The sequence below is a fragment of the Euleptes europaea genome, chromosome 13, assembly GCF_029931775.1.
Source record: "Euleptes europaea isolate rEulEur1 chromosome 13, rEulEur1.hap1, whole genome shotgun sequence".
Taxonomy (NCBI): Eukaryota; Metazoa; Chordata; class Lepidosauria; order Squamata; family Sphaerodactylidae; genus Euleptes; species Euleptes europaea.
The window spans coordinates 38,521,096-38,546,495 of record NC_079324.1 but is presented as its reverse complement, the minus strand read 5'-3'; the positions used below and the strand labels follow the sequence as shown (position 1 = coordinate 38,546,495).

The following is a 25,400-nucleotide window of genomic DNA, read 5'->3' as shown; positions in this document are numbered from 1 at the left end:
TGGGGCCTGGCAACCCTAGCATTATGTGAAGGTAGCTCAAGGGACCGCTCGCAGGCAAGGGTGGGGTTTCCCTAAGTATGCAAGGAAAAAAACAGTTTGCAAATTAAAAAAAAAGACCCCCTCCCTTCTCCAGATTGATGAGGACCGAGCAAATTCATTGTCTTTGGAATTTTGAGAGCAGCTGAGAGTCAAAGGAAAGGTGTGTGTGTGGTGGGGGAGAGAGGGAGAAGAGAAAACTGGTTGCTCAAGCTCTTGAGAGCATGTAATATCCTGGAACGGGAGGGTTAGGGTAATGGGGGGGGGGAGCTTTCCCAATCATTTATGCCCCTGCAATTCCCACAGGTCCCTAATGTATGCCCTACTGCTAAGCTATGGACCCTGTCCATAAAACCTCCTCTTCCACAGGCCGTGTTTCATACATAGTAACAACCAACATCCTCCATCCTATTCTCTCTTCTTCAGTTACAATCCATTTGAAGCATTTCAAAGAAGCATACAGTCACCCAAGGCAATCAGAAAGGAGGGGAGCCTTTCTGGAGAGGGGAAAGGAATCTTTTGCTCTATTTCCCTATGGCTACTGATCCACCAATCTCAAATAAGTCAATGAAGCAATGAAATTAACAAGGCTGAAGTGTAAGCTGCTTCTGGTTTAGTCCATTTCAACCCTAAGGGAAATATTAAAACGCTCTTAAATGGTGAGGGGCATTGTTTTGAGGAAGATGTTGCTTTCTCCTAACTTAATTTTTTTTTAAAGAGGGTTCTACAATCGCTTATTCAGTAGAGGATAAATACTCCACCTTTACTGTGTTAAATTAAATAAAGCTAAGCTAAGCAAAGCATTGGAGGGAGGGAGGGGGTGATCACCAATGAGGTCACCGACACTGTCCAATAGGGGCCAGTTATGTTTGTACACAATCCAGTGGCAGTTGTGCTGAGACAGTGCCAGCAAGGAGAAAACTGGGTTTTGCTGGTTCCCACATTGTGCCTGATGACCCAGTTTTGAGTTCAGTTTGCTAGTTTCTGGCAGCACCAGCCTCACCCTGTCAAGTTAGCCTGGAGTTCCTGTTGCTCAGAAAGCTGGGTTCCCTCTAGTCTCAAGCAGCATTTTTGTCCAGGCCAGGATTTTATATGCAGGCCAGAGAGCATATATCCTGGGCGCAGCATGAGTCAGCCCTACAGATCTTTTATATTAAAAATAATAATAATAAAGCAGGTAAGAACATAAGAATGGCCCTGCTGGATCAGACCAGTGGTCCATCCTGTCTCGCACAGTGGCCAACCAGTTCCTCTGGAGGGCCAACAACAGGACACAGAGGCCGAGGCCTTCCCCTGATGTCACCTCCTGGCACTGGGATTCAGAGGTTGACTGCCTCTGAATGTGGAGGTTCCCTTTAGTCGCCACAGCTAGTAACCACTTATAGACCTCTCCTCCATGAATCTATCTAATCCCCCTTTAAAGTTGCCTGTTCCTGTGGCCATCATTACATCCTCTAGCAGCGAATTCCAAATTGAATCACTCACTGAGTAAAGAAGTATTTCCTTTGTTCACACCTTCTTTAGCTATGGAGGGTGAACTTTACAGAGTCACTTGGAATGGACAGATGTGGCCTTCTGCTTGGCATGTGCAAAGAACCAGAAGCATCCCGCAGTGGGCTTGTCCTGCAGCTCGTATCTTTAGTTTTTAAAAATGCCTCTGCGTCAGATTTAACCCCTCTTGGCCTTTTGCCATTTCATGGGCTATCAAGTTGCTTCCCCTCATTGCAACTGACTTCCCCCCTTAGGCTAGTTTCACAGCTGCCAATTCTTAGCGCTATGCTTCTGTCCTTCCGGATATAGTTGTGGCCCTGAGAGTTTCTTATGTTCCCTTCAACGAATGCCTGATGAGAATCTGACCCTGTCCAACCACTCAAGCCACCCCCCTCCTAGTTTTTGTTGTTCTTCTCCCTCCCTCCCTCTTGCAACATAAAAAGCCATCTCCCCATCCATCAATCCTTTCCTGGACCACTCAGGCCAGAGAGGCACTACTTGCATGTAGAGTTTTGGCTTCAATATCCTAAGAATTGTCCTTATTAAAGACATGCAAACTTGAAGAAAAAGAAGAAGAGTTGGTTTTATATGCTGACTTTCTCTACTACTTAAGGAAGAATCAAACCGGCTTACAATCACCTTCCCTCCCCCTCCCCACAACAGACACCGTGAGGTAGGTGGGGCTGAGAGAGTGTGACTAGCCCAAGGTCACCCAGCTGGCTTCATGTGTAGGAGTGGGGAAACAAATCCAGACCACCAGATTAGCCTCCGCCACTCATGTGGAGGAGTGGGGAATCAAACTTGGTTCTCCAGATCAGAGTCCACTGCTCCAAACCACTGCTCTTAACCACTACACCACGCTGAGATGTTTTACAGAACAACTAAAACATGGCATGCCTTAAAGCTGCAGCTGAATCCAGACAAGACAGAGGTTTAGGTTATGATATTTGGAAATGCCGATGTCCTAGAGGAAATTAAAGGTAATGTTAACTGATGAGAAGGAAAGCTTTGAGGCTCTTCTGGATCCTTTGTTATTATTTAAAGAAGTAGGTTGGGATAGTGACACAGAACACCTTTCTTCAGGTAATCTTATCCATAAACTATCCTCTCTTCTGGACACAACCAATGTAGCCGTATTAATCCATGTTACTGTAAGCCTGTGGCTGGACTACAGCAATGTGTTCATGAAGGAGCTGCCCTTGATGACAACTTGGATGCTTTAGCTAGTGCAGGCTGCACTTTGCCTGCTTACCGGTACTAGGCATCATGAGCATTTTACACTGGTATCATAGATAACTGCTGGCTATCAGTTTGCTTTAATTAAGTGCCAGTTTTTACCTGTGAAGCACATCGACCCTGACCCATGAAGGATCATCTCTCCTGGTATCAGCTTAGACCTTTCCACCAATCATTTTTACTTATCACCTTGACCACACTTCCACACGGCACTGCTGCCACTATCGTTGCACTATAGCTGTCACTTGCAACTGGATTTTTCTGTGTGAACAAGACAATCCACAGCAACAAAATGGCTGCCGCAGAAGGCAGTGCTAACCACAAAATGGCTGCCACAGGAGATGGAGCCAACCACAAAATGCCAGGGAGAGTTATGCATAACTCTTCAGCATTTAAGGCAGAAGCTCTGTCTAACAGGATGCCTTTTATTCTGCACAGCTGATCAGTTCTCCAGTGGCCAATCAGAAGTCCTGCTGAGTGCCAGCCACACCTGGCCCTGCCCACTTTCTAAAAACACCTGGGAAGCACAAAGAAAGGTGCTGGCAGCCATCATGTCACCTGTGGGCACCATGTATGGGCACGTGGGTAGACAATACTGACTTTGATAGACCAATGGTCTGATTCAGTATAAGGCAACTGGATAACAATAGGTTACATACAAAAAATCTACAAAGCTTTAATACATTTTACAGTATACGGCAACTTCATGCATATGATTTTTAAAATAAATTCTCCATCCCTCTCTTGCCCCTTCTCTGCCTTCACACTGGAGTCTTTTAATTTTAAAATGTACATTAAAAACAAAGTGTGTGTGTGTGGGGGGGGATTTGCACCACTGCACCGCCTTCAACAAGATTCCTTGTTAATTTCATCTGCTATTTGGAAGATAAACTCAGACACTTCATGATCCCGGAATACAGTTAACTCACAGTACTTCATTATCTCCCCCCCACCCTGGGGGACACTTTTCACCAACTGATGTATGGCAAGAGTATGGGTACAGATGCAAACAAACAAACAAAACCCCATTAAAAACAAAACAAAACCTTGAATCCTGAAATTCCAGGAGGACAAAATGCATCCAAATGGCAAATGCACATAGGCAAGTGCCAGCTCTCTTCGTGTGTTTCCATAACCTGGCTTTCAGTTCAAAATGGGTAGAGAAGCCCAGGAATGTTTTTTTTTTGGGGGGGGTAGCCTCTTTTCCAGCCACTCCATCATCCTGGTAGATACAGCACTGGAAGACTGTGGGGAGGCTTGCTCTCTTACCTTCAGAGTGGTGAGACAGGGTGAGCAAGCTAACACAGGAGGCGCCGATGCCTGAGCCGAAGACAGTGATACGCAAGGGGTCGCCACCAAAGAAGACAATGTTTTCACTGATCCAACGCAGTGCCTGGATCTGGTCAAGCAGCCCGTAGTTGCCCTTGGCAGCCTGGTCCCCAGTACTCAGGAACCCTGTGGGCAAGCAGAGGGTGGTCAGCTCTAAGATGACTTAGGCCCATCCCCATCCTCCTTCTTCTCACACAAGGCAGCATGGGGACAGTCCCTTAGAGAGAGGGGCCCATAAGATCTGATAGCAGTTGCTGAAAATGCCCTGAGGAGTACAGCTCATCCAGTTGGGACCCTAAAGTAGAGGAAGGGCTGAGGCCTAAGGGGTTTCCTCAGCATACCGGTGAAGTCCTTTTAAGGTCCAAGATGATGGAAGGGTCCCAGCCGGGTTCAGGCTGACTATTGGAGCCAGCTGTGAGTGAAGAAGGGCCCCCAGCCTTTGCTATGGAGTGTAATGTACAAGCCACACCACTGGTTGAGTTGGCTATTTTCTGCAGCTGCCCACCATTCATGGCAACTGGGTCATCTTGATTGACCATCATAAGCACAAACTGGCATCTTGCTCAGCCCATGTTCAAAAGGTTTGCAGTGGGGGGAGCCATTTAATGCATATTTGCCACAGGCAGAGCCCCGTGGGGCCGAGTGGCAAGCTGCAGTACTGCAGTCCAAGCTCTGCTCACGACCTGAGTTTGATCCCAACAGAAGTCAGTTTCAGGTAGCCGGCTCAAGGTTGACTCAGCCTTCACTCCTTCCGAGGTTGGAAAAATGAGTACCCAGCTGGCTGGGGGTAAAGGGAAGATGACTGGGGAAGGCACTGGCAAACAAAGTCTGCCTAGTAAACGTCGGGATGTGACATCACCCCATGGGTCAGGAATGACTTGGTTCTTGCACAGGGGACCTTTACCTTTAGGGATGGAAAGCTGCAAGCAGGGGGCAGAATATACATTGTGTCCTCAGTGGGAAAACAGACTCCATAGGGACATCTCTCTCATATTACAGGAGTTTCGAGACACTTGATAATGTATGATACTTCATGCATTTTGAATGTATACTTTGTTCCAAACTTCTCTCAATAACATTTAGTGGAGTGGCATATACATTTTTAAATGCATAAACAAGAAACTCAGGCCAGCCCCATCCTCCTCCCTTGTGATGTTCCAACCCCAGCCCAGGAGGGGGGAAATCCAAGCTCTTTGGGAGCCAGGCCATTTCCTTTAGAGTTCCCAATCCAGCCTGAAAACAATATAGCCAATTGCCTCCAAGCACAGCTAGGAGCACTTTGGCACTCACAAAGCCAGAATAGGCACAGTCCCCATTCTGCTACTGAGGAAATAAATCCTGCACTAGACCAGGCTAGTGGGGAGGGAGAAAACAGATAATGCTCCAGGACAGAACGGCAAGAGAGCCCTCCAGCAAAACAGTCAGACACTATCTGGGTAGGAAAAGCTCGCGCTTTCAACCCACTCTGGGAAGCTGCGGAGTTTTGTTCCAGAGGGCTGGTGATGCCGCCCCGTGGTGCTCGCCCATCTGTTTCCAGAGGCAGTGTGGCCGCACCCTTGCGGGGACACGGAATACTCCCATTGGTACATCTCATTAGCAGCACTCGCCAGGCAGCGCAGGAGGAGGAGATGGGTAAACATGGTTATTCAATATTTAACTGCAGATCAATATTTGCTCTCCACTGTGCCAGGATGTGCAAATGAAACAGAATTCCCAAGCAGGGACCAGAGCTATGTTGCTCAGCTTGGCTTTGGTAAGGGGCGGAATTATGCTGGAGATAAGGTGTAAGTCGGTAAGAGTGAGGCCAGAAGGCGCTTTAGTGAGAAAATGGTCACAGATAGATGGGGGGGGGGGGTTAACACCTGCAAGCCAGCATGGGACAATTTTTGACAGGCAAGGAAATGTCTTGGTATGTCAGCAAAGGCCAAAGTCAAGAAAACAGAGGGGGGGTCAATGCTCATGTCTCATGGCGTTCTCACAAATAACTCTTTGGGACATGCGGAGGGCCCATGGAGACAGCACAGGGGGGTTGCCTGGCGAGGAGGTGGAGAGTTGAGCTCACTTTTACGCACAGCAGAACAGATGGGGTTTTTTTTTCATTCTCTCCCTCCCCAAATTCCTCTTTATAGCAAAGTCTGCTCAAAATATGGAAAGGGAACAAGACGCAGAGTGACCGACTGCATCTGGCCCTCCAGAGGAACTCCTCCTGGATCCAGGCATTCTTCAACCGTGTTCCAACTACAAGGTGAGCCAGCCAGGGTCTCCTTCCCTGCTCGTGGAGCTGTGGTTTGAAGCAGCTCCAATACTTGCTCCCCATCCACCTCATGCCACTCTAAGGTTGCCAGCCTCCAGGTGGGGCCTGGAGATCTCCTGGAATTACAATTTATCTTGCTCTGGAAGGTAGACTATGGCATTATCCCCCCCGAGGTCCCGCTCCTCCCTAAACCCTGCCCTCCCCAGCCCCCGTGCCCCAATCTTCAGGAATTTCCCCAACTGGTGTTGGCAACCCTATCCCACAGTCTAACAGCCAGTCTGGCCCTGCACCCCCATCCCGACAGGTCTCTCTGGCTCCATACCCAGTACTCCGACACGGTAGTTGAGGGTGATGACGATGACGTTCCCATAGCTGGCCAGCACGCTGCCGTCAATCATGTTGCCGGTCCCTTCCATGTACGAGCCACCGTGGATGTACACCATTACCGGCTTGGCTCCGCTGTCTCGGATGTCTGCAAGGGGGAGAAGCTAGAGAGAGGACTCTGACAGAACTTCCTGGGTGCCTCCAGCCCACCGGGGCCATTTATGGGCAGTTCCTGGCAAGGGGTGGGCGAAGAGGTCTGCTCTGGTTCCACTCACAGTGCCCACACACACTCACGATCACACACGCATACGCACACAGAACCCAGCCAACAGAGACCCAAGGCCATTGTTCAGCCCGGGAATTTCCAACCTCTCGGGGATAAGCACAGCTCCCTCCCCACACAGCAAGGCAGCCAATGTGAGAAGACCCTGAGGGCTTGCAGGTGTTGTGGGCCAGTCAACACCCCCTTCCAAGTCAGGCCCAGTGGAAGAACACAGCCCACGCTGCCCAGCAGAGGCTACAGACTCAGGGCCAAGATGGTGCCTCAGGAAGTTTTTGCAATTGTGTCTCCTGAATGGAGGTATGAAGCGCCTGGAGAAACTGAGCAGGAAGATCCACCTGATGCTCTGCACCTCTGGAAGACTGCGCAGTCTCAAGATGCATATGCCAACCACAGACACATAAGAGGAGTGTGGGGGGGAGTAGGATATGGGGGATGCAGACAACTTCTCCCTCTTGTTGGGGAGGAAGGGATGCACTGGGAGGGTATGAACAGACAGGTATGAGTTAGGTCTTGGACGTGGAAGGAAAGGGCTGAAGGGGCTGGGCTACCACCTTTTTCTGCCCAGCAAATCCCTCTTCTGCCCGCATCCCTGCCAGCAAAGGGGTTTGGTTTGCACCAGCTAGATTCTGTCTTGCTCAGTCTTCATGTCTCTCTCTTTCTCTCCCCCTCCCTCGTAGCAGGTGCTGCCCCTGAAGAACTGCATACCCACCTAGGGCAGCCTGAACCAGAGGAAGGAGGCTTCTGTGTGCCTCCCCCACCTCAAGAAGCAGCCCCCGCTCCACAGCGCTAATTAGGTCCACTCCAACCGCACTGCCTAGCCATGCTGAGCCCATGCTTTCAAGGTTGCCAAGGTGGGCTGGGGTCACCAGACCCCCTTCATAGAAAACTGTGCCCTGAAAGGCAGAGAGGAAAGCAGCCAGGTCACGGGGCATCCCAGGGACAGACTTTTTATCAATAAGGAGAAGGTGCTATCACATGTCTCACGTTAACCTAGGAAAGCCTAGTAAAACCCAGAATAAGTTGGGCAACCAAAAGAGCCCATGCGGGTGTCCCCAGACACCCATTCCTGCCATTCCTAGTGACCCAGCACAGCCACAGAGTTGTGGCATTAGCAGAGCAGCAGTGGTGTGCATTTCTCCTTGCAAACAAGCACACTGGCTAATTACACTCCTTTGTATTTAAAGAGCAGAAAAGTCTCCAGTAAGGCCACAGCTTAAAGGAGTTGGGTGGGGGGAATCCATTTTGCCTGGAAAGGCCAGGTGCTGGGAAGTAGCAGACAGCGGAGAAATAATTCAAAGCCTGATCATCACCACTCCTGACCACCAGCAACTCTTGAGGAATCCATCCTCTGCCCTCTATTCTGCATGCTAAACCGAGGCCTTTTATGCATGGGTTGTTCTTGTCATGGTAAACCCCCCCCCAACTATTTTGGGGCTTTGTTTTAATTATGCGTGTATTTTCTGACCTTCAGAAGTCACCTCACTCTCTCCTCGCATTTTCAGGATGCTGCTTTACCCCGAGTTTAAAGTCTGCCTCAATCCTAAATCGAAAGCCGGTCCTGTACATACTTGTCACTTCAGGTTTTTCTTCGCATGCCCATTCTCGCTTCTCCCTCCCTTGTGTCTGTCCCCCTCATCCAACCCCTTCCATGGAATCCGTTATCTAGTGCACTAGCAAGAGAATAATGCTGGAATACCATGAGGCTGCTTATTTGGTCAGTTTCACAGCAAGTGTGGGCCAGTTTCCATTCTCAGCAGGATGGAACAGGGCCAGGCTGATTTGCTGCCCTCCCCTTATACACATCCTCTTATAGGCATGAAAGCCTTTTTTTGTGAGTGCAAGACTACCGATGGAACGATGAATGTCACAAATGACGGTGTTAGTATTTTTATGTTCTTGTGATCCCTGCATTGAGTTACGCAGAAACAAATTGGTCGTGGGGAGGAGTTGTCCGGACCCTTCTCTGCTTTGGCTGTAAAATGGTCACATTTCAGATCAAATGAAAGAATCCCACTGTGGGGCTGGTAGGGGCTCGTGATGTATTTTTTTTAAAAAAAACCCACCACAGCCAATTACAAAGCAGTGTTTTCAGGGGGGGGAGGGATTCATGCGTGGTTCAGAAGCTCCGCATTTCTGCTGGGGATGTATAATTGATCACAAAGTACTCCTAGAATTTCTTTGTGGCAAAAAGACCCTGTGCATAGTGTTTTGAGAATTTGACTGCAAATACTGTGCAGGTAGATAGCAGCAGATCCAGTGGAAACACACCATGCACAAAAGGCCTGAGAAGATGTCATTTTGGTTTTCACATGCAAAAATGACAAAACCTGGAGGAATCCCACTGCTTCCACCATGTTTGCTGCCTGTAATGTGGACAGGTAGGAGTATCAGCATGGGCCAAAGATGCAAGCTCAGTGGCCTCTCATCCTCCTACACCACTGCATTAAAGGCTTGCTTTAAACAGCCTCTCCTTCTGACCCTCCATGGTGCACTTGGCTTTCCTTCCCTAGACTCTGAGACTCTGGGGAGACAGAAAGAGTCCTACATTAACCACTCAACCTCCAGCTGATGTCTTGGTCACTTGACAGGGGTTGGGAACACCCTGGGGATTTGCTCCAGGGATGAACTGGCTGCCCTGCTGCTCCCTGATGGAAGTGAATCCATCTGCAGGAAGACTTAGGAGAGACATCTGCAAAACAACTAGGACTTGCAAGGGCTTCTCCAGGCATTTTGTACATTCACAGTTTCTTGAACTGGCTCTGGATGGCATTTGCCCAGTGTTCTTAAATAATTCTGATAAGAAGTTGTTGATCTCCTAACAAAAATATGCAACTAAAATCAACCTCCTTGAAGATCCTGAAAGTCTGGAAATAAGCAAATTTAATACCATTTAGAAAGGAGGGTTCAAGGGAAAGCAGGAAATTATAGACTAATTACCTTAATGTTTGTCCCAGGTAAACTGGTGCAAACATTGGCAAAGACCAAATTATTAATTGTACAGAAGAACAAGAGGATAGAAAAAGCCATTTATGCTAGGGATAATTAGGAAAGAGACTCAAGTCTGTATTGTAATGCCATTGTAGAGATCTATGGTGCAGAAGATGCATTTGGAATACTTGGGTACATGTCAGGTTTCCCCCATCTGAAAAAGGATTTGGTAGAACTGGACCCAATGCAGAAAAGGGAGACCAAAACCATTGCAAGAAAAGGCTTAAGAATCTGGAGTATTTTAGTTTATATATCTTAAAAGAGACGATGAAAGGGGAACATTCAAGATCTATACAATTGTGCATCGTGTGATGAAAGTGGATACAGAAAATGTTTTCCCTTCTCCCAGTAACAAAAGAAAGTGCATCACACAATGCATAACGAATTTATGGCATTCGCTACTAGAAGATGTGGTTGTGGCCACTAGCTTAGAAAGGCTTTTTAAAAGGATTAGACAAATTAATGGAAGATATTCTATTGACGTTTAGACATGTTTGATAAATGGAACTTCTGTGTCTAAAGGTAGTGGACCAGTTGCTGCAGAACAACAGCAAGGGAAGTCTTCATTCTCTGTGGGCCTTATGGGAACATCTGAGTCTCCACTGTGGGAAACAGCAAACTCAACAAACTTTTGACTGACCCAACAAGGCTCTTCTGTTCTGAACTGCTTTTCAGATTAGCATGATGAGGCTTTTTATCCCTCCTCCATGTAGCAGCTGATCAACCACTTTGCACAGTCCTGGCTCTTTTATTATGCAAACATGATGCCCATCAATCCAGACAGACACTTATCTCTTATGATACTGATTGGGATGGGGGCGGGGAATGAGTTCCTGTGTGTTCTTTGAAGAGCAAGTCAACACACAAGGGGTGAGCTGCTGCATCCTCAGTTGGTTCCATGGCCCAAGGGGTAACAAATCCACGATACCTGCTTACATAGTAGCTGTCTCTAGATGTTTAATGGACTAAGCTGTTAAACAGATAATTGCAAATAAATCCGAACTATTCCACATGCGAATTCATTCTCCTAACAAGTCGCCCGTTGCCCCAGTACATTTTGCAATTCAGAAACATCCTGAGGGCTTAGCAGTAACTCACAAGCTAGGGGGAAGCCCTGGGGCTGTCTTTGACCTCTCCAACACCTTCAGCACAGCTCACAGCCATGCTGAAGGATGCCTTCCTCTGCCAGGCTCCAGGGCTGTCCAATTGGCTGCACTGGCACACCGACACCAGGACTGCCCTTGGACTGCAGCCACACAGAGCTGCCCGTTCTCTTCACAAGACAGCATCTCTTCTCCCAGAGGTTTCCTCTGAAGGATGGAATAACTGCTTTCCTATCAAACCTGCCTGTGGGAGAGAAAAAAACAGTGCCTGCCCCACCTCTCAGGATCAGCAATGCCTTGTGGGGACTATGCACTTGCCCCTTCTGCCAGCAGCCCAGAGCAGGCACTGACCAACTCTGCCTCCGAAAGGCAACGCAGTGCATCTGAGAGGTTTGGGTTTGGCACCCAGGCACAGCTGCTCCTTCTAGGGAGAGGCCAGGAAGCACAGCACAGTGCCACAGCCTCCCCGCTTCCAGGGTTCAGCCTAATTCCCAAGAGTGTCCAAGAGAGAGAAAGAGAGCATGAGCAACAAGAAAGGCAGTGAGAGAGACATGTCGCCGGCAGCAGGTTCTGGGTGCTCCTTTCCTGGGCCTGGGCAGCCCCCTCCCACATGCATGCCCCCTGCAAGCCAGGCAGACCTTTGGAAGCCCAGACCCTCTCTGCGTGGTAGTGGTGGCAGAAAACCCAGAAGGGGAAACTTCTTTTGTCCAAATAGTTCCTTCCTGATGGCTGGTGGAGAAGAAGACTGGAGGGAAAGACTGAGCCGCGTGCCCCTTGCCTCGCTTTACTGCCAGCTCCACGTGCCACCAAAGAGCCCGGCCCGTTCCCCCAAGCGAGACAAGGCCAGCAAGCTCCTAAGTGACCATACCACAGCTCCGTGCCCCCTTCCCCCTCTCCCCCCACCCCTGGAAGAGAAGGATGAGGCTCAACAAGGGTCACCGTCCCCTTCCCATGCAGCCGCTCGGTAGCGCAAGGAGACAGAAAGACACAAAGAGCTGGGGACTTCCTGGGATGGCAGCAAATGGAGAGCGCGCATGAGAGAGCGTGAAAGAGCAGGTTCATGCAGCAACAGCCACCTGGCGCACACAAATACCTTCATCTTCATCCCCGTCATTATCCGCTAAGTCCTCGCCCTGTTTCTTAGCGCTGGAGCCTGGGGACCAAACACGAGGAGACAGAACACAAAAAAAGGAAAAAAAAGAAAAAAGAAAGAAAGAGAAGAAAGGAAAACAAAAACAGGAAGAAGAAAACAAAGAAAACAAAAGAGAATTCAAAAATAGCATGATTGCAGAGAAGGTGGGCACGTTACCTGGGCAGCGCTCGGGATCCGCTAAGCATAAATTTGCCCCACTGTCCTCCAAAAGCAGCACTGGGGGGGGGGGAGAGACTGTCCACAGCAGCTTTCCTTCCCCCATTCCTGGGGGTGGGGTAGCATGAGGAAAAGGAAGGGAGGGCTTTCTGTCACAGGATGCCCATCTGGGTGGCAGGAAGCAGAAGCTAGAACCCACAGGGCTCTCCAGCACCCAACCTGCCGCCCTCCTCTTCCTGTGGAGGAAACACTAGGATTGGTAGCCAAGGTAGGATGGCACCTTGACAACACCAGCCAACAGCTCCCAAGAAACTGATGCTTAGGAACTGGCACAATCATCTTTACTTAGGGAGGCAGCATGGAGTGGTGGTTTGTGGGCAACGGGGCATGCCGCCTTGTGGTCAGGCTGGGGGGGGGGCTAAATAATGCACTCAGAGTGACTGTTTACTTGCACACACGTGGTGGGGAGAAGACCCTTGCCTGCCCATTGCTGCAGGGTTTGGAAACTGTACATGCACAAGTCCAGTCTCCGTGTGTGCCCCCCACCCCGGGTGGTGCATGTGTGTATTCAACTCAGTGTGAACATGCTCACATGCATGTGACAATGGTGGGCTATCCTAAAAAGTGACAGAGAATCCAGCATCTCACCTCTCCAGGGCCTCTCTGTCCATCTCCTCGTTATTCACCCCTTGGGTGTTTGTAATGCTGGGACCAGATAGCACTTGGATGTGGGGGCCAAGGGCATAGGACATCTGCCATCAGGGAAAAGCATTTAGGTTGCTATCCCTCCAAGTGAGGCAGGCAAATGACTGTCTAAAGGGAACAGCGACGGGCAAGCCACTTCTCTGGACTAGCACCTGGCAAGATAGGGGAGGGCTCTTGGCAAGCTGATGCACGCAATGCTAAGAATGGCTTTTAGGCTTGACCACCTCTCTTCTGAACACTCTTCATATGCTCTAGAAAGCTGTGGGAAGCAATTTATACATCCTAATCAGCACACTCTCTTCATTCAATTTCTGAATTTTTTAGGAGGGGTCATTTTTGACCGCATCCCTAGAAGACCATCCCACACAGAGCAGTTCCCTAGCTTCCTTCTCCTGGGGCCAGCCCAGACTTTCTGGATGAAGACAGCCAAGGTGTCTCTGCTTTAACTGGCACTCCTCACAGAAGGCAGCTGGGAGCGGACCCCCGGTTGTTTTCAACTGGTAGCAATTGCTTACTAGAAAAAATACAAATGGAAGGACATTGAGCAAAGAGCTGTTATGACAGAAGAGCCATGGACAAGTACAGTCAGTGAGGTTTCTGTCCTACCGTTGCCATCTTGCAGGGACCAGGGACCTCCCCCTTTCCACCAGGAAGACAGACAGAAGCCAGTGCAAGGCCTTGACCTCTAGGTTTAAACATCCACACAAGGGCAGAGGCCACCAACCCTCCTTCCTACACACACAGGCCATGGTGGCTTCAGCCTCATTGCCCTGGCTCACTGCCCTGCCTATGCTGACCCGCATACGGGCTTTGAAGCAAACCACGATGATTCTTCAGGCTGCAGACAGCGGTGGCTATAAACAGGCCAGGGTGACACCGGTGGTGATACACCACCTCTTCCTTTCCACAAAGCTGCAAAAGAACGGCTGTCCATCTGCCCCCATCCCCAAAGTCTTCATGGCTCATCCCACGCAAGGGGGACCTGTGCAGGAGGGGTCACTAGGCAGGCGCTAAGACCCCACAAAGTTGAGGGGGGGGGAGGAGATAGGCTGGGGCGAGAACAAAGCCTTGCCTGGACCAAACAAAGCTCTCCTGTCTGTGCTCGCTCAGATTCTAGGCCTGCATGGTAACCATGGATACCAAGGCAGACTCTGTATTTCCCATTCAGAAGCACAGAATCTCTCCCCCTTCCCCACAGGGCCCTCTGTCCTGCCACTGCTGGGGACAACGTCACCCTCTTCCCGCCTCTGCTCCCTACCCCCATACCCAGGTTAGAACTGCAGAGGCAGTGGAGGAATCTATGGGAGGTGACCATCGTTTGTTTCCCTCCCCGCTTCACCATCCCGCCTCAGATCTCCACACCCACCCACAAGCTGTGCCAGCACATGGGTCTGTGTGGTAGTTCCACAAGAAACCAAGGAAATGCAGGAATTAGTTCCCAAAGCTTGCCGTGCACAGCAGAGGCAGAGAGAGAGAGAGAGAGAGAGAGAGAGAGAGAGAGAGAGAGAGAGAGAGAGAGAGAGAGAGAGAGAGAGAGAGAGAGACGCGCCAGGGGACTGGCATTTCGATGGGCGGATACTGCCGTGGTGCTGCTGCCTCCCAAGATTCAGCCACTCAGAGCCAGCCTGAGATGAGGCAAGACAAAGGGGAGGCAGCGGCTGCACCAGCAGAAACACACATGCCTGTGCAACCTGGGAAAGGTGGACTGACGCCACCAGAACGTCCCAGTGTATTTCAAGCTGTGACATACAAAGCTCTAGAAGGGCCAGAGGAAGCTACCAGACTTGTAAAAAGGTGTGACCCACACCCCTCACTGTATGGGCCCGGGGCCTCTAGAACTGATAATTCTCTTGACCTCCAGAATTATCTGTGTGTATAGTGGAGGGTGCATACCCTCTTTGGGAGCGGGCAGAAAGAAAAAGTGCAATGCCAAAGTCCCTTGCCAGGGGCTACAGTTAACACTCTTGCCCTTCCCAAATGCAAATGCAACATGGACAGAGAAGCTGACCCATAGATTGCAGTTAATATAAGGTGGCCACGCCCCTCTCGCAGCCGGATGAAGGGTGTCCGTGTGTTTGAATGCAAGTCATGTAGAAGGTGACTCTTCAAACAGTTCTCCTGGATACTCTGGTTTTGGCACACACTGGTGGGTAAGTGCAACCAGAAAGCTTTTGAACTGGCACAAGATTTCTTGGTTGTTTTTTTCAGCTTGCAGACTGATAAGCAAGACATGTAAATCTTTAAAGAAAGAAAAAAACCTTCCAGAACAGAACACCCGAGAACAAAGAGTACAGGAAGCAAACTGGGCATCTGGGACATCCCCTAGCCACCAGAAGGCTTCTGCCAGGCCCTGCATTCGGAAAAGTTACTTAGCCAAGATGCAAAAAATCTGTATCACATTTTTATCTTACTTTTCCTCCCAGTTGCTCAGGGTGGTTTACACAGTCCTCCCTTCCTCTGTTTTATCTTAACAACCACTCTGTGGTTGGTGGTGAGGGTGTGACTGATCCAAGGTCACCCAGTGAGCTTCAGAGCCAAATGAGGATTTGAGACTAGGTCTCCACCAGTCCTTAGTCCAATGCTGACCACTGCACTGTACTGCACTGGGTCTCGAGGTGCTCACTGTCTAGCCCCAAAAGGGATGAGCACAAGCCCTCCCTCCTTCACTAAGGACTTCACCTCATGCCTATTTTGTTACCCAGGGTGAGCCTCGGTGGGAAAGGTGGAATATGAAGGAAGTAAAGAAATAAATCAATGTGAAGGAAACCTATTTCTTTTGTTCCTCTGTGTGTGTGTGTTCATGCCTGCCCTCAAGGAAATGAAGAAGCAAATGACTCTCTTTTGGGGTGTGTGCGTGCATGCCTCCCCCTCCCTTTTCTATTGGCAAACAAAGAAGCCATTTTGACAACATGAACAGGCAACCAAGTTGTACTGGGACAGCTTGGCTATTGGCCCTATCCTGCCAAGTAATAAGGACAACTTATATACAGGGTGCAATTGTAGGACAAGATGTCATTTGGGGCCACCCTATCTTTCTGCAGAATTCACAGTTACATGCCAGCCACTTTAACTGTCAGCTTAGGGAAACAAACCCACCCACTCCACTTAGGGGCATCTAACTATTCCTTGAAGAATCCAACTTCCAGTAGGAAGGCTTACTTTGAAAAAATGCTCTCTTCTACACCTCTCCAGGTAAAGAAAACCATTCTTTGCAGCCACATTGTCCCCTCAAGATAGAGAAAGAGGGACTGCACCAGTTTGGCTTTTTTAATAAAAATTTTAAATATTTCGTTAGTGACTTCCAAGCCAAATCTCTCCCCCACAATCCTATCTCAGTAGGAGTCAATGGGTAAACATTCCCATAATAAAAATAAATCATCATATGCTGATGAGTTCTCACTTTCCCTCCCTCTTGTCAAAGTGTTCTCATGACTAGACTGATCATTGAAAGAGCAATTAGCAGTGCAGAGTAATGACCACACCAGCTCTTGGATCTAGGCTGAGATGGAAGATGTTTCTGCACAGAAGCATCTCCACACATGCACCTGGGCACATGGGTAGCAGTGCCAAAGTTACCATGTCCAGCAGGGGATCACTTAGCTTATCTTTCTACTATGCGGTTTCAGGTCTCTGCGCTAAGCCTACAGTTCCCCCCACCCTTTAGAAGAGGTACCACAGGAGCGGCCTTGTCCATAAATGGGGTATTTCTGTGCATAATTAAGCATGCCATACATTTTAGGACACAGAAAGGGAGGCTGTAATTATTCTGCACGCTTGTTTCCTATACCTGCAAATCCAAGAACATGTAAATGAGGTTCAAGATCAACTCAGTGCTGTGGCATCTCCTGAAGGAGAGTTCTTTCTCAGCTTTAAGGCTGTCCCTGTCTCATCACAGCCAGTGGGGAGCCTCCACCCTGACTTGGTTGAAGGGTAATGGAAATATCCCAACAATATTTTTTACCCAAGCATTCTCCATCTGGAACCTGGCACTCCATCATTAAAGCTCAGCTGAGCGCTTGCCAAGTAGGAAGGAACAGGGTGTGCAAGCTATTCTGGAGTTCTGTGGATACATGCCGATTTGGCAGGTGTTTGAGGGACCAGAGATCACTCTGAGGGCCGGCACTGGAAGACTCTTAGCACTTCCCCTCTTCCCTCTGCACGGTGGGCATGGTGGGGCCTAAAAAGCCCTAGGAGCAGGGCAAAGTCATTGAAGCAGCTAGTCGCTGGCACCATACATAGGGTTGCCAGGTCCCTCTTCAACACCAGCAGGAGGTTTTTGGGGCAGAGCCTGAGGAAGGCGGGGTTTGGGGAAGGGAGCAACTTCAGTGCTATAAAGTCCAATTACCAAAGTGGCCGTTTTCTCCAGGTGAACTGATCTCTATCGGCTGGAGGTCAGTTGTAATAGCAGGAGATCTCCAGCTAGTACCTGGTGGTTGGCAACTCTAGCCCTAACAGGGCAGTCTCAGTGCTTGGAGAGAATCCATATGAATAGGTAAGGCAGGAAGCAACTGGGACAGCAAAGCAAAGGGCCCAGAGAACAGGAATCAGAAAAGGGGGAGCCAGCCAGCTTTCCTCACAGAGTCAGCCAAGGAAAAGACTAGGGTTGCTAGGTCCCTCTTCACCACTGGCAGGAGGTTTTGGGGGCAGAGCCTGAGGAGGGCGGGGTTTGGGGAGGGGAGGGACTTCAATGCCATGGAGTCCAATTGCCAAAGCAGCCATTTTCTTCAGGTGAACTGATCTCTGTTGGCTGGAGATCAGTTGTAATAGCAGGAGATCTCCAGCTACTAACTGGAGGTTGGCAACCCTAGAAAAGAGGAAGATGCTCATAGAAGCTCAGGGCTGACTGGTGGTGTGATCCATGCTGTACATCTATGCCATAGCAAGAATGAGGAAGTGACCATCCAAAGGGACCCCAGAAGCAAGGGGGACATGGAGGAGGGTCTCTCAGGGTTGTGCATGGAAGACAGAAAAGCCAGGGGGTGCAGTTCAGTGCATAGGTGTGTAGGGGCGCAAACGCACACTCAAGGACCTTGAGCCAACAGCTCTATGTGGAAGCAACACCAGGGCAGAGATGGCACACCGAGCCAGGCAGTTCCCATGGCAACTAGAGACAGCCACGTCCTGGCCACACACCCTACATACAAAGTGTGGGGGGGGGGAAGAAGGGGGAATGCCAGCAAGGCACCATTTTGTTTGGACAAATTTCAGCAGGCCCTCGAACAAGGTCCCAGAGCCGGCAGTTCTTTCCCCTCTGCGAAACCTCGTCAGGATGCCACCATACAAATGGATTAGCAAAAACTGGTTCTACTGAGCAACATTCGAAACCACCTTAGAAGGTGGAAGCTTGGCCCTGCCAGTGGGAAAGGGAAGGCCAGAGGGACCTCCCTTCTCTGACCATCCTGAACAGTCCAGGGATAACTGTGCCTAGATGGGAAGGCCGAAGACCCTACATCTTTTGCCGATTCTAGCCAGAGCGAGCAATCTCCCCTTGTACTTGAAAAGGGAGCATCTCAGGAAGCTCCCCAGAGGCCGGCTTGCTGGCCAGGCAGATAGAAAGACAGATAGAGACAGACAGACCCGCAAGGAACCCCGTAGGAAGGCCCTCCACCTCCCCCCGGAGAACAAGGAGGGGGACGCTGCAGCAGCATGGGGCAGGCCAGGCGCCCCCTCGCTCCCACTGTCTCTCTTGCTCCTCTCTGTGCCCCTCTGCCAAGCTCCGGCTCGCTACCTACCTCCTTTCCTACATATTTTCTTGTTGGGCTTTCTGGCGCATTCCTTGGAAATCCGTTTTACTGTAAAATGAATAAAAGACTACAAAATAACAGGAGGCTCCAGGACGGCGTGGGCATGCAATTCCCTCCTCTTCCCCGCTTGCCCACCCGTCCATCCAGCCGTCCATCCATCCCCAACACCCCAGCCCCCCTTCCCACCCTTGGGACTGACCGCAGGAAAAGGAGAGGGGAAGGGGGCTGCTGCTCTGGGAGGAAAACTCTGGAGCCATGTATTTGCTGGGAGGGGAGGGAAGTGCTAAGCATGAAGCCCCCCACCTCACCTCTGGGGGGGAGGAGGGGAGGGGCAGGGGTTGCCAGCTCTCCCCAGTGCTGCTGTACATGTAGGGTTGCCAGGTCCCTCTTCGCCATCGGCAGGAGGTTTTTGGGGCGGAGCCAGAGGAGGGTGGGGTTTGGGGAGGGACTTCAATGCCATAGAGTCCAATTGCCAAAGCGGCCATTTTCTCCAGGGGAACTGATCTGTATCGGCTGGAGATCAGTTGTAATAGCAAGAGATCCCCAGCTAGTACCTGGAGGTTGGCAACCCTATGTACAGGTGAGAGGCTTCCCCATCCAATGGGCTCCCCACCCCCCTTGTGGTGAGTCTGGGAAGGCCTTCCTGGTGCTGCGACTTACCGTTGGGAGGGAATCCCCTGGAAAGGAAGTGTTAGAGAATGGCGTCCAGCCTCACCACAAAAGGTCCAGGTCCCACTGCACTGTAGTCCAGGCGGCCCCATCACACCCACCTTGCTTATCAGGCCCCAGGGAGAGAAGGAAGCCCTGCAACTCGGCCTTCGGGGGAGCGGGGCGGCACTGCTGTCCCTGTATGAGAGAGCATGTTCCTCCCAGCCAGTCCCTGCCCCCACAACTAACGTATGAATCTTCAGAAAGTGGGGGGGGGACAGAGAAGGGAGAGGAAAGGACAACCCCAAAGCAAAGTCAAGACAGAACCTGGCCCTTGGTGCCCCCAAACCAGCCACTCGCTGTGAAGGTCTGAGGTCGGCCGGAGAGTTTTCTCATCTTTTGCAACACAAGAGAGGAGCCCGTGATGATGCCATGGCAGGGGAGGGGCGTAATGGGGCGAGGCAGCGCACATGAGAGAGAGAGAGAGAGAGCAGCGAGACAGAGAGAGAAAAAGAGAGAGAGACAGCAGGAGGGCACAGGGCACAAGCAGAGTGACCAGAGAAGCATCTCCACAAACAGACGGCATGCGTCAGGCAGGGGAGGGCAACGCTGGCATGCTGCAACCGCGTGAGACCAACCACTGAGAGAGAAAGAGAGAGCCATGTGTCCTGACAGCACCCCGCTGGGGACTCACCATCCTCCGTCGGGATGTAGATGTTGAGATACAGGCAGTCCTCATTTGGATCTTGGATGTAGGTGGCTACAAAATCCAGGTTGGACGTGAACCAGATGGGCAGCATGATCTCGGGCACGGCCGTGTGGATGTTCTGCGGACACACTGGGGAGAAGTGGGTGGCGTTCCGTATCCCTGACCAGGAGGATGGCGGCTCCGGGGGCATGAACCGCTTGTCCCCAACAGGAGGCGCTGCATAGGGCACCCCCAGGTACTGGTCCACGGGGCCCAGGATTTCGCTGGGCAGCGGCACCCGCACTCCACGGAGCTTCCCGTAGTGCGTGTTGACGGTGGGTGAGTACACCTGGCTCTCCATCTGCACCACCGACGAGGCAAAGCTGAGAATCCACAGGGCCAGGCGCACCTCCCAGCCGACAGTTGCCTCAGGCACTTGCAGAAAGGGGAAGAGGGGCGGGCATTGGAGGATTGACCGCCACATGGTCTGGGAAGGGCAGCACTGGCAGCCAGGCCTCAAGCAGACTCCTGGGGCTCACAGAACCCCCATGGCGGAGAAGGATCGTCGTCCGCAAGGGGAGCCGGCAGGCAGAGCAATCCTAAGGGTGGCCGGGAGGTTTCTCTTCAGAGCCCTTCGGCTGCCCCCATCAGCTCCCTGGCAGATGGAGCAGCTCTTCCAAGACTGGCAGCTCTGTAGGAGAGAGGGAGAAGAGAGATAAAAGAAGAGTTTAAGAGTGATGGGTTTGCCTGGGGCAGCATCCCCTCCACCAGCCAAAGTAAGCCGTAGTACAGAAGTCCTGTGGACTTTCACACATGGCCCAAGGTACCCACGGGAGGTAGACCAAGACAAGGTGATCTATGCCATCCCCACATGTAGGGTTGCCAGGTCCTTCTTTGCCACCGGCGGGAGGTTTTTGGGGCGGAGCCTGAAGAGGGTGGGTTTTAAGGAGGGGAGGGACTTCGATGCCATAGAGTCCAGTTGCCAAAGCGGCCATTTTCTCCAGGGGAACTGATCTCTATCACCTAGAGTTCAGTTGTAATAGCAGGAGATCTCCAGCTAGTACCTGGAGGTTGGTAACCCTACTTCATGGTCCTCCCTTGGTGGGTACCTGGAGGTTAGCAACCCGACCCATATCGGGCTGCTCCACCACCACTTTGCCCTGGAGCAGGGGACCCCAACGTGGTGGCCGAAACCTTTTTTGGTGCCCGCCAAGTGTTTTTAGGAAGCAGGTGGGGCCAGGTAGGGCTTTTGCCCAGCAAGGCTTCTGATTGACTATTGGAGAGTCAATTGGCTGTGTAGATTTTTGTTAAATGTTGCTTCAGCAGCAGCCACCACCACAGCACAAGGATCTACACTGAGTTAAGCTGTGGCGATCATTTTGTGGCTGGCTCCGGCTCCTGTGGCAGCCATTTGTGGCAGCCATTTTGTTGCTGTGCTCACCACACATGTCAGAGTTCCAAATGTGGCAGCAGGCTCAAAAGGGTTGGGGACCCCTCGAGGTAGCAGCTGGAGATCTCCTGCTATTTCAACTGATCTACAGGTGATAGAGATCAGTTCACCTGGAGAAAATGGCCGCTTTGGCAATTGGACTCTATAGCATTGCAGTCCCTCCCCTCCCCAAACCCCACCGTCCTCAGGCTCCGCACCAAAAACCTCCCGCCGGTAATGAAGAGGGACCTGGCAACCCTAACCCCTGCCCTAGAGTCTCTCCGACTGGAGGCCACAAGCAACACATGAGTAAACCTCCCCAAGAACAACGAGCTTTTATGGAATCAAGGCAGGCACAGAACCCTTGGGAGCAAAATAACCCAACATGCCATACACACACACACACACACACAAAGTAGCCAAGCTGATGTAGCCCACGACATAAGGAAATGGACTCCAAATCCCTATATGCTACAAACTTTAAAAAATGCTTCAATAGGTACCTCTTCCACAAAGGAATACTGGGAATTGTAGTTCTGGAGCAGGAATGTGTGCACTCAGCACCCACAATTGAAGAAACTACGACTGAGAAAGGACATGACAATTCAAGGGGTTACAGTGTAGTGAAGGCTGAGAAGTCTCAGACTCAGAGCCTGGTTAGTAGTTCTGCGTCTCAGCATCTCACTGGCTGCAAGCCCTTGGCTGCTAGAAGCAGGAGGCAAGGTAGGGTTGCCAACCTCCAGGTGGTAGCTGGAGATCTCCTGGGATTATAACTGATCTCCAGGTAACCGATATGAGTTCACCTGGAGAAAATAGCCTCTTTGGAAGGTGGACACTATGGCATTATACCCCACTGAAGTACCTCTCCTCCCCAAACCCTGCTCTCTTCAGGCTCCATCCCCAAAATCTCCATGTATTTCACAACCTGGAGCTGGCAACCCTAAAGCAAGGCAGGATGGGGACTGTTGGCCCCATCCAGCAGATATCTGTATAGATCAGTGGTTCCCAACCTTTTTTTGACCAGGGACCACTAGGACTTTTTTGTTCGGTGCAGGGACCCCAAGGTTCAAAATAAAAATTATAGAATTTGAAAATAAACTTTAGTCATAACTGTTAGTTAAACAATAAACTTAGAATAATATTTGAATATATATATTTTATAATAGAGAACTTTTAATTGAAAATATTAATTTATTATGGGTTTATAACTTTGTTTCGCAGACCTTAATTTAGTTCTCGCGGACCCCTGGGGGTCCACGGACCCCCGGTTGGGAACCAGTGGTATAAATGCTGAAAATCTGCCTGGAAATTGCCCCTCTGGTCTGGAGAGTATTACCTTTGATTTGCATGCATTGTGCTAGGGCTATTCTCAGCTAGCGATGTGGAGAGAAATGCTCAGTTACTGTTAGCCTTGCTTCATATGCCTCAGAGCTAAATCAGTTTAAGCCCCCTCAGGAAGATCTAAGCCCAGCCACCCAAAACAAAGTCCAGGAGGCCTGGAAAGTATCAAAGGGTGGCTCCTTCTGAGAAAAAACACAACAAAGTGACAGCTTTGAGCTAGAAAATTCAACACAAAAGCAGATCTCGGCGGGTTCTTATACAGCTCATATCTTGCTTGCAAGTTTTACACTGAGGGAAATCTCACTCACCCACTGGTTGGATCAATATCTACCAGGCCAGCCTCCTGGATTGCTTTTTATAGAACAAACAGGTTTTGTTGTCCATGAGGACTACACCATTGAAGTACTTGACTTCTTGCATTCAGGCGTCCAAAGACAATCAGCATTTCGCCCCTCACTTGAAACCAGTCGGGCAACCCCTAACCCAGGTTCCCCTCTCTGATCGTACGAATTAATCTCCTTAAGCATTCTGAGCCAGTCCAGATCAGAGGTTCGTTATTTCCATTTTTCCTCATAGATTTTGGATAACAGCCCTTACTTTAAAGCTCTCTGAGGGCGTGAGATGTATTATCACCTGTCTTTTAGCATTAAAAATACACAATTTGGAGACACAAATGAAGAGAAATCATGTATTTTAGACACATCCACCTTAGAGCTTGGAGCTTTCACAATGTGCAGGGTTCTTCAGCAGACAATGGCTTGCCTCAGGGGGCCACCTTAACCTCCCCCAACCCAGTTTGTAACGTGGAGATGTATTACAGAAGCCTGCACTAACCTGCCCCTCTAGAAAACTTCTTTAAAGTTGTCTGTTTAAATTTTAATTTCATGCTGGCACTATTTTTGGATACTCGCAGGAACTTGGGTTTGTGCTGGTTTTATCTGATGTTTGTCATCGATTCAGCATTGCGTCTACTGGTATTTTGCAGATTTTATATAATACTGGTCTGCCTTGCAGGGATGTTAAAAGGCTTACCAAGAAAGGATGCACGATATTGCCATGGCTGTTACCAAGGAGGATTTCCCTGCCCCCCCCCCCAAGCCCAGCCACTGTGGTCTGTGGGGAACTCTTCGTCACCAGTGACGCACGGCCTCCCGAGGGAACCACTTGCCCTGTGACTGGCACATCCTCCTCCTCGACAGCCGAGAAGCCAAGGGAACCAGGTCAGTGTGGCACACACAAGGAAGGTGATGCCAGAAGTCATCGAAGGAAGGCCCCCACATGGCCATGGCAGCCTGGGGCATAGCAAGAGGGGGGCCTCTCTGAATCGTGAAGGGCTGGTGCAGATGAGAGCCTGGAACTGGTGACAGAGGGAGCTGCTCAGAATGACAACGCTTCCCTTCTCCTTGCCCAGAGTCGCTCAGCAGCGTCTCATCCTTACGTAAGGTGGAAAGACAAATCCCTCCCTTCAATGCAAGTGCGGCAAGGACGCAGGTGAAGAGAAGCCCCCCCACCCCGGCAGCCGTGCCTGCAAACGGAGCCTCCACCATTTTAAGCAAGACAGGGCTCCATCCAATGGCGGCTGAGGCAGGGAGCACACCCACCACTCTCAGTCCATCATGGCAAAGCAGATGGAGACTGAAAACCAAGTCATGCAGGACTGGCTGCAACTGGGATGGCTCTGAGATGCGGGTGGGAGGCAACTTTCGCTCCCCCTTGAAGCAGGCAAACAGCTCTTGGGAGGCGCTTAGGAGGGCTCTGCTGAGCCGGCTTCCCAATTACTGGAGCATGAAACAAGGGCCTGCCGCAGAGGCAGCTCTGGGCGAGCTATACTTGCTCACATCCAGAGCAACTCACGTGAAACAAAAAAGAGGAGAGGGGGAGTAAGGGAAGAGACACAAGAAATGAAAGGCACGTGGAAGCCTATGCAGCCGGGGAAGAGCTTTCCCCCCAGCCAAGGCTGGGCTAGCAGAGCTTGTGGAAAACTCAGAATAATGCCAGGGAAAGATGCCACCACCTCCTCACAGCTGCCATGAGGTTGGCCAGAGAAACCAGGAGCACTTCCAAACAGAGGGCTGAGATAAGAAGAAGAGTTGGTTTCTATATGCCAACTTTCTCTACCACTTAAGGAAGAATCAAACCGGCTTACAATCACCTTCCCTTCCCTACAACAGACACCCTGTGAGGTAGATGGGGCTAAAAGAGCTCAAAGAGTAGGATTGCCAGGTCCCTCTTCACCACCGGTGGGAGGTTTTAGGGGTGGAGCCTGAGGAGGGCGAGGTTTGGGGAGGGACTTCAATGCCATGGAGTCCAATTTCCAAAGCGGCCATTTTCTCCCAGGTGAACTGATCACTATCGGCTGGAGATCAGTTGTAATAGCAGGAGATCTCCAGCTAATATCTGGAAGTTGGCAACCCTACCTAAGAGAGCTGTGACTAGCCCAAGGTCACCCAGCTGGCTTCATGTGAAGGAGTGGGGAAACCAACCCGGTTCAC

At 50.6% G+C, this 25,400-nt stretch overlaps 1 protein-coding gene across 3 annotated transcripts in view; it reads right to left on the bottom strand.

The window, feature by feature from the left end:
* The window catches only part of NLGN3 (neuroligin 3), a 30,121-nt gene extending 9,379 nt beyond the window's left edge, over nt 1-20,742 (bottom strand). Inside the window, exons 1-5 of one of the 3 annotated variants that reach the window (XM_056859801.1) lie at nt 20,145-20,742; nt 18,791-18,850; nt 12,138-12,197; nt 6,669-6,818; nt 4,033-4,218 (exon numbers count right to left, since the gene is read on the bottom strand). In XM_056859801.1, coding sequence (XP_056715779.1) covers nt 4,033-4,218; nt 6,669-6,818; nt 12,138-12,197; nt 18,791-18,850; nt 20,145-20,622 — 934 coding nt within the window. In that variant the 5' untranslated portion in view covers nt 20,623-20,742. The remainder of the gene's footprint in view (nt 1-4,032; nt 4,219-6,668; nt 6,819-12,137; nt 12,198-18,790; nt 18,851-20,144) is intronic. The other 2 variants (XM_056859803.1, XM_056859804.1) reach the window with 2 other exon arrangements.
* Between the last annotated feature and the right edge of the window lie 4,658 nt (nt 20,743-25,400).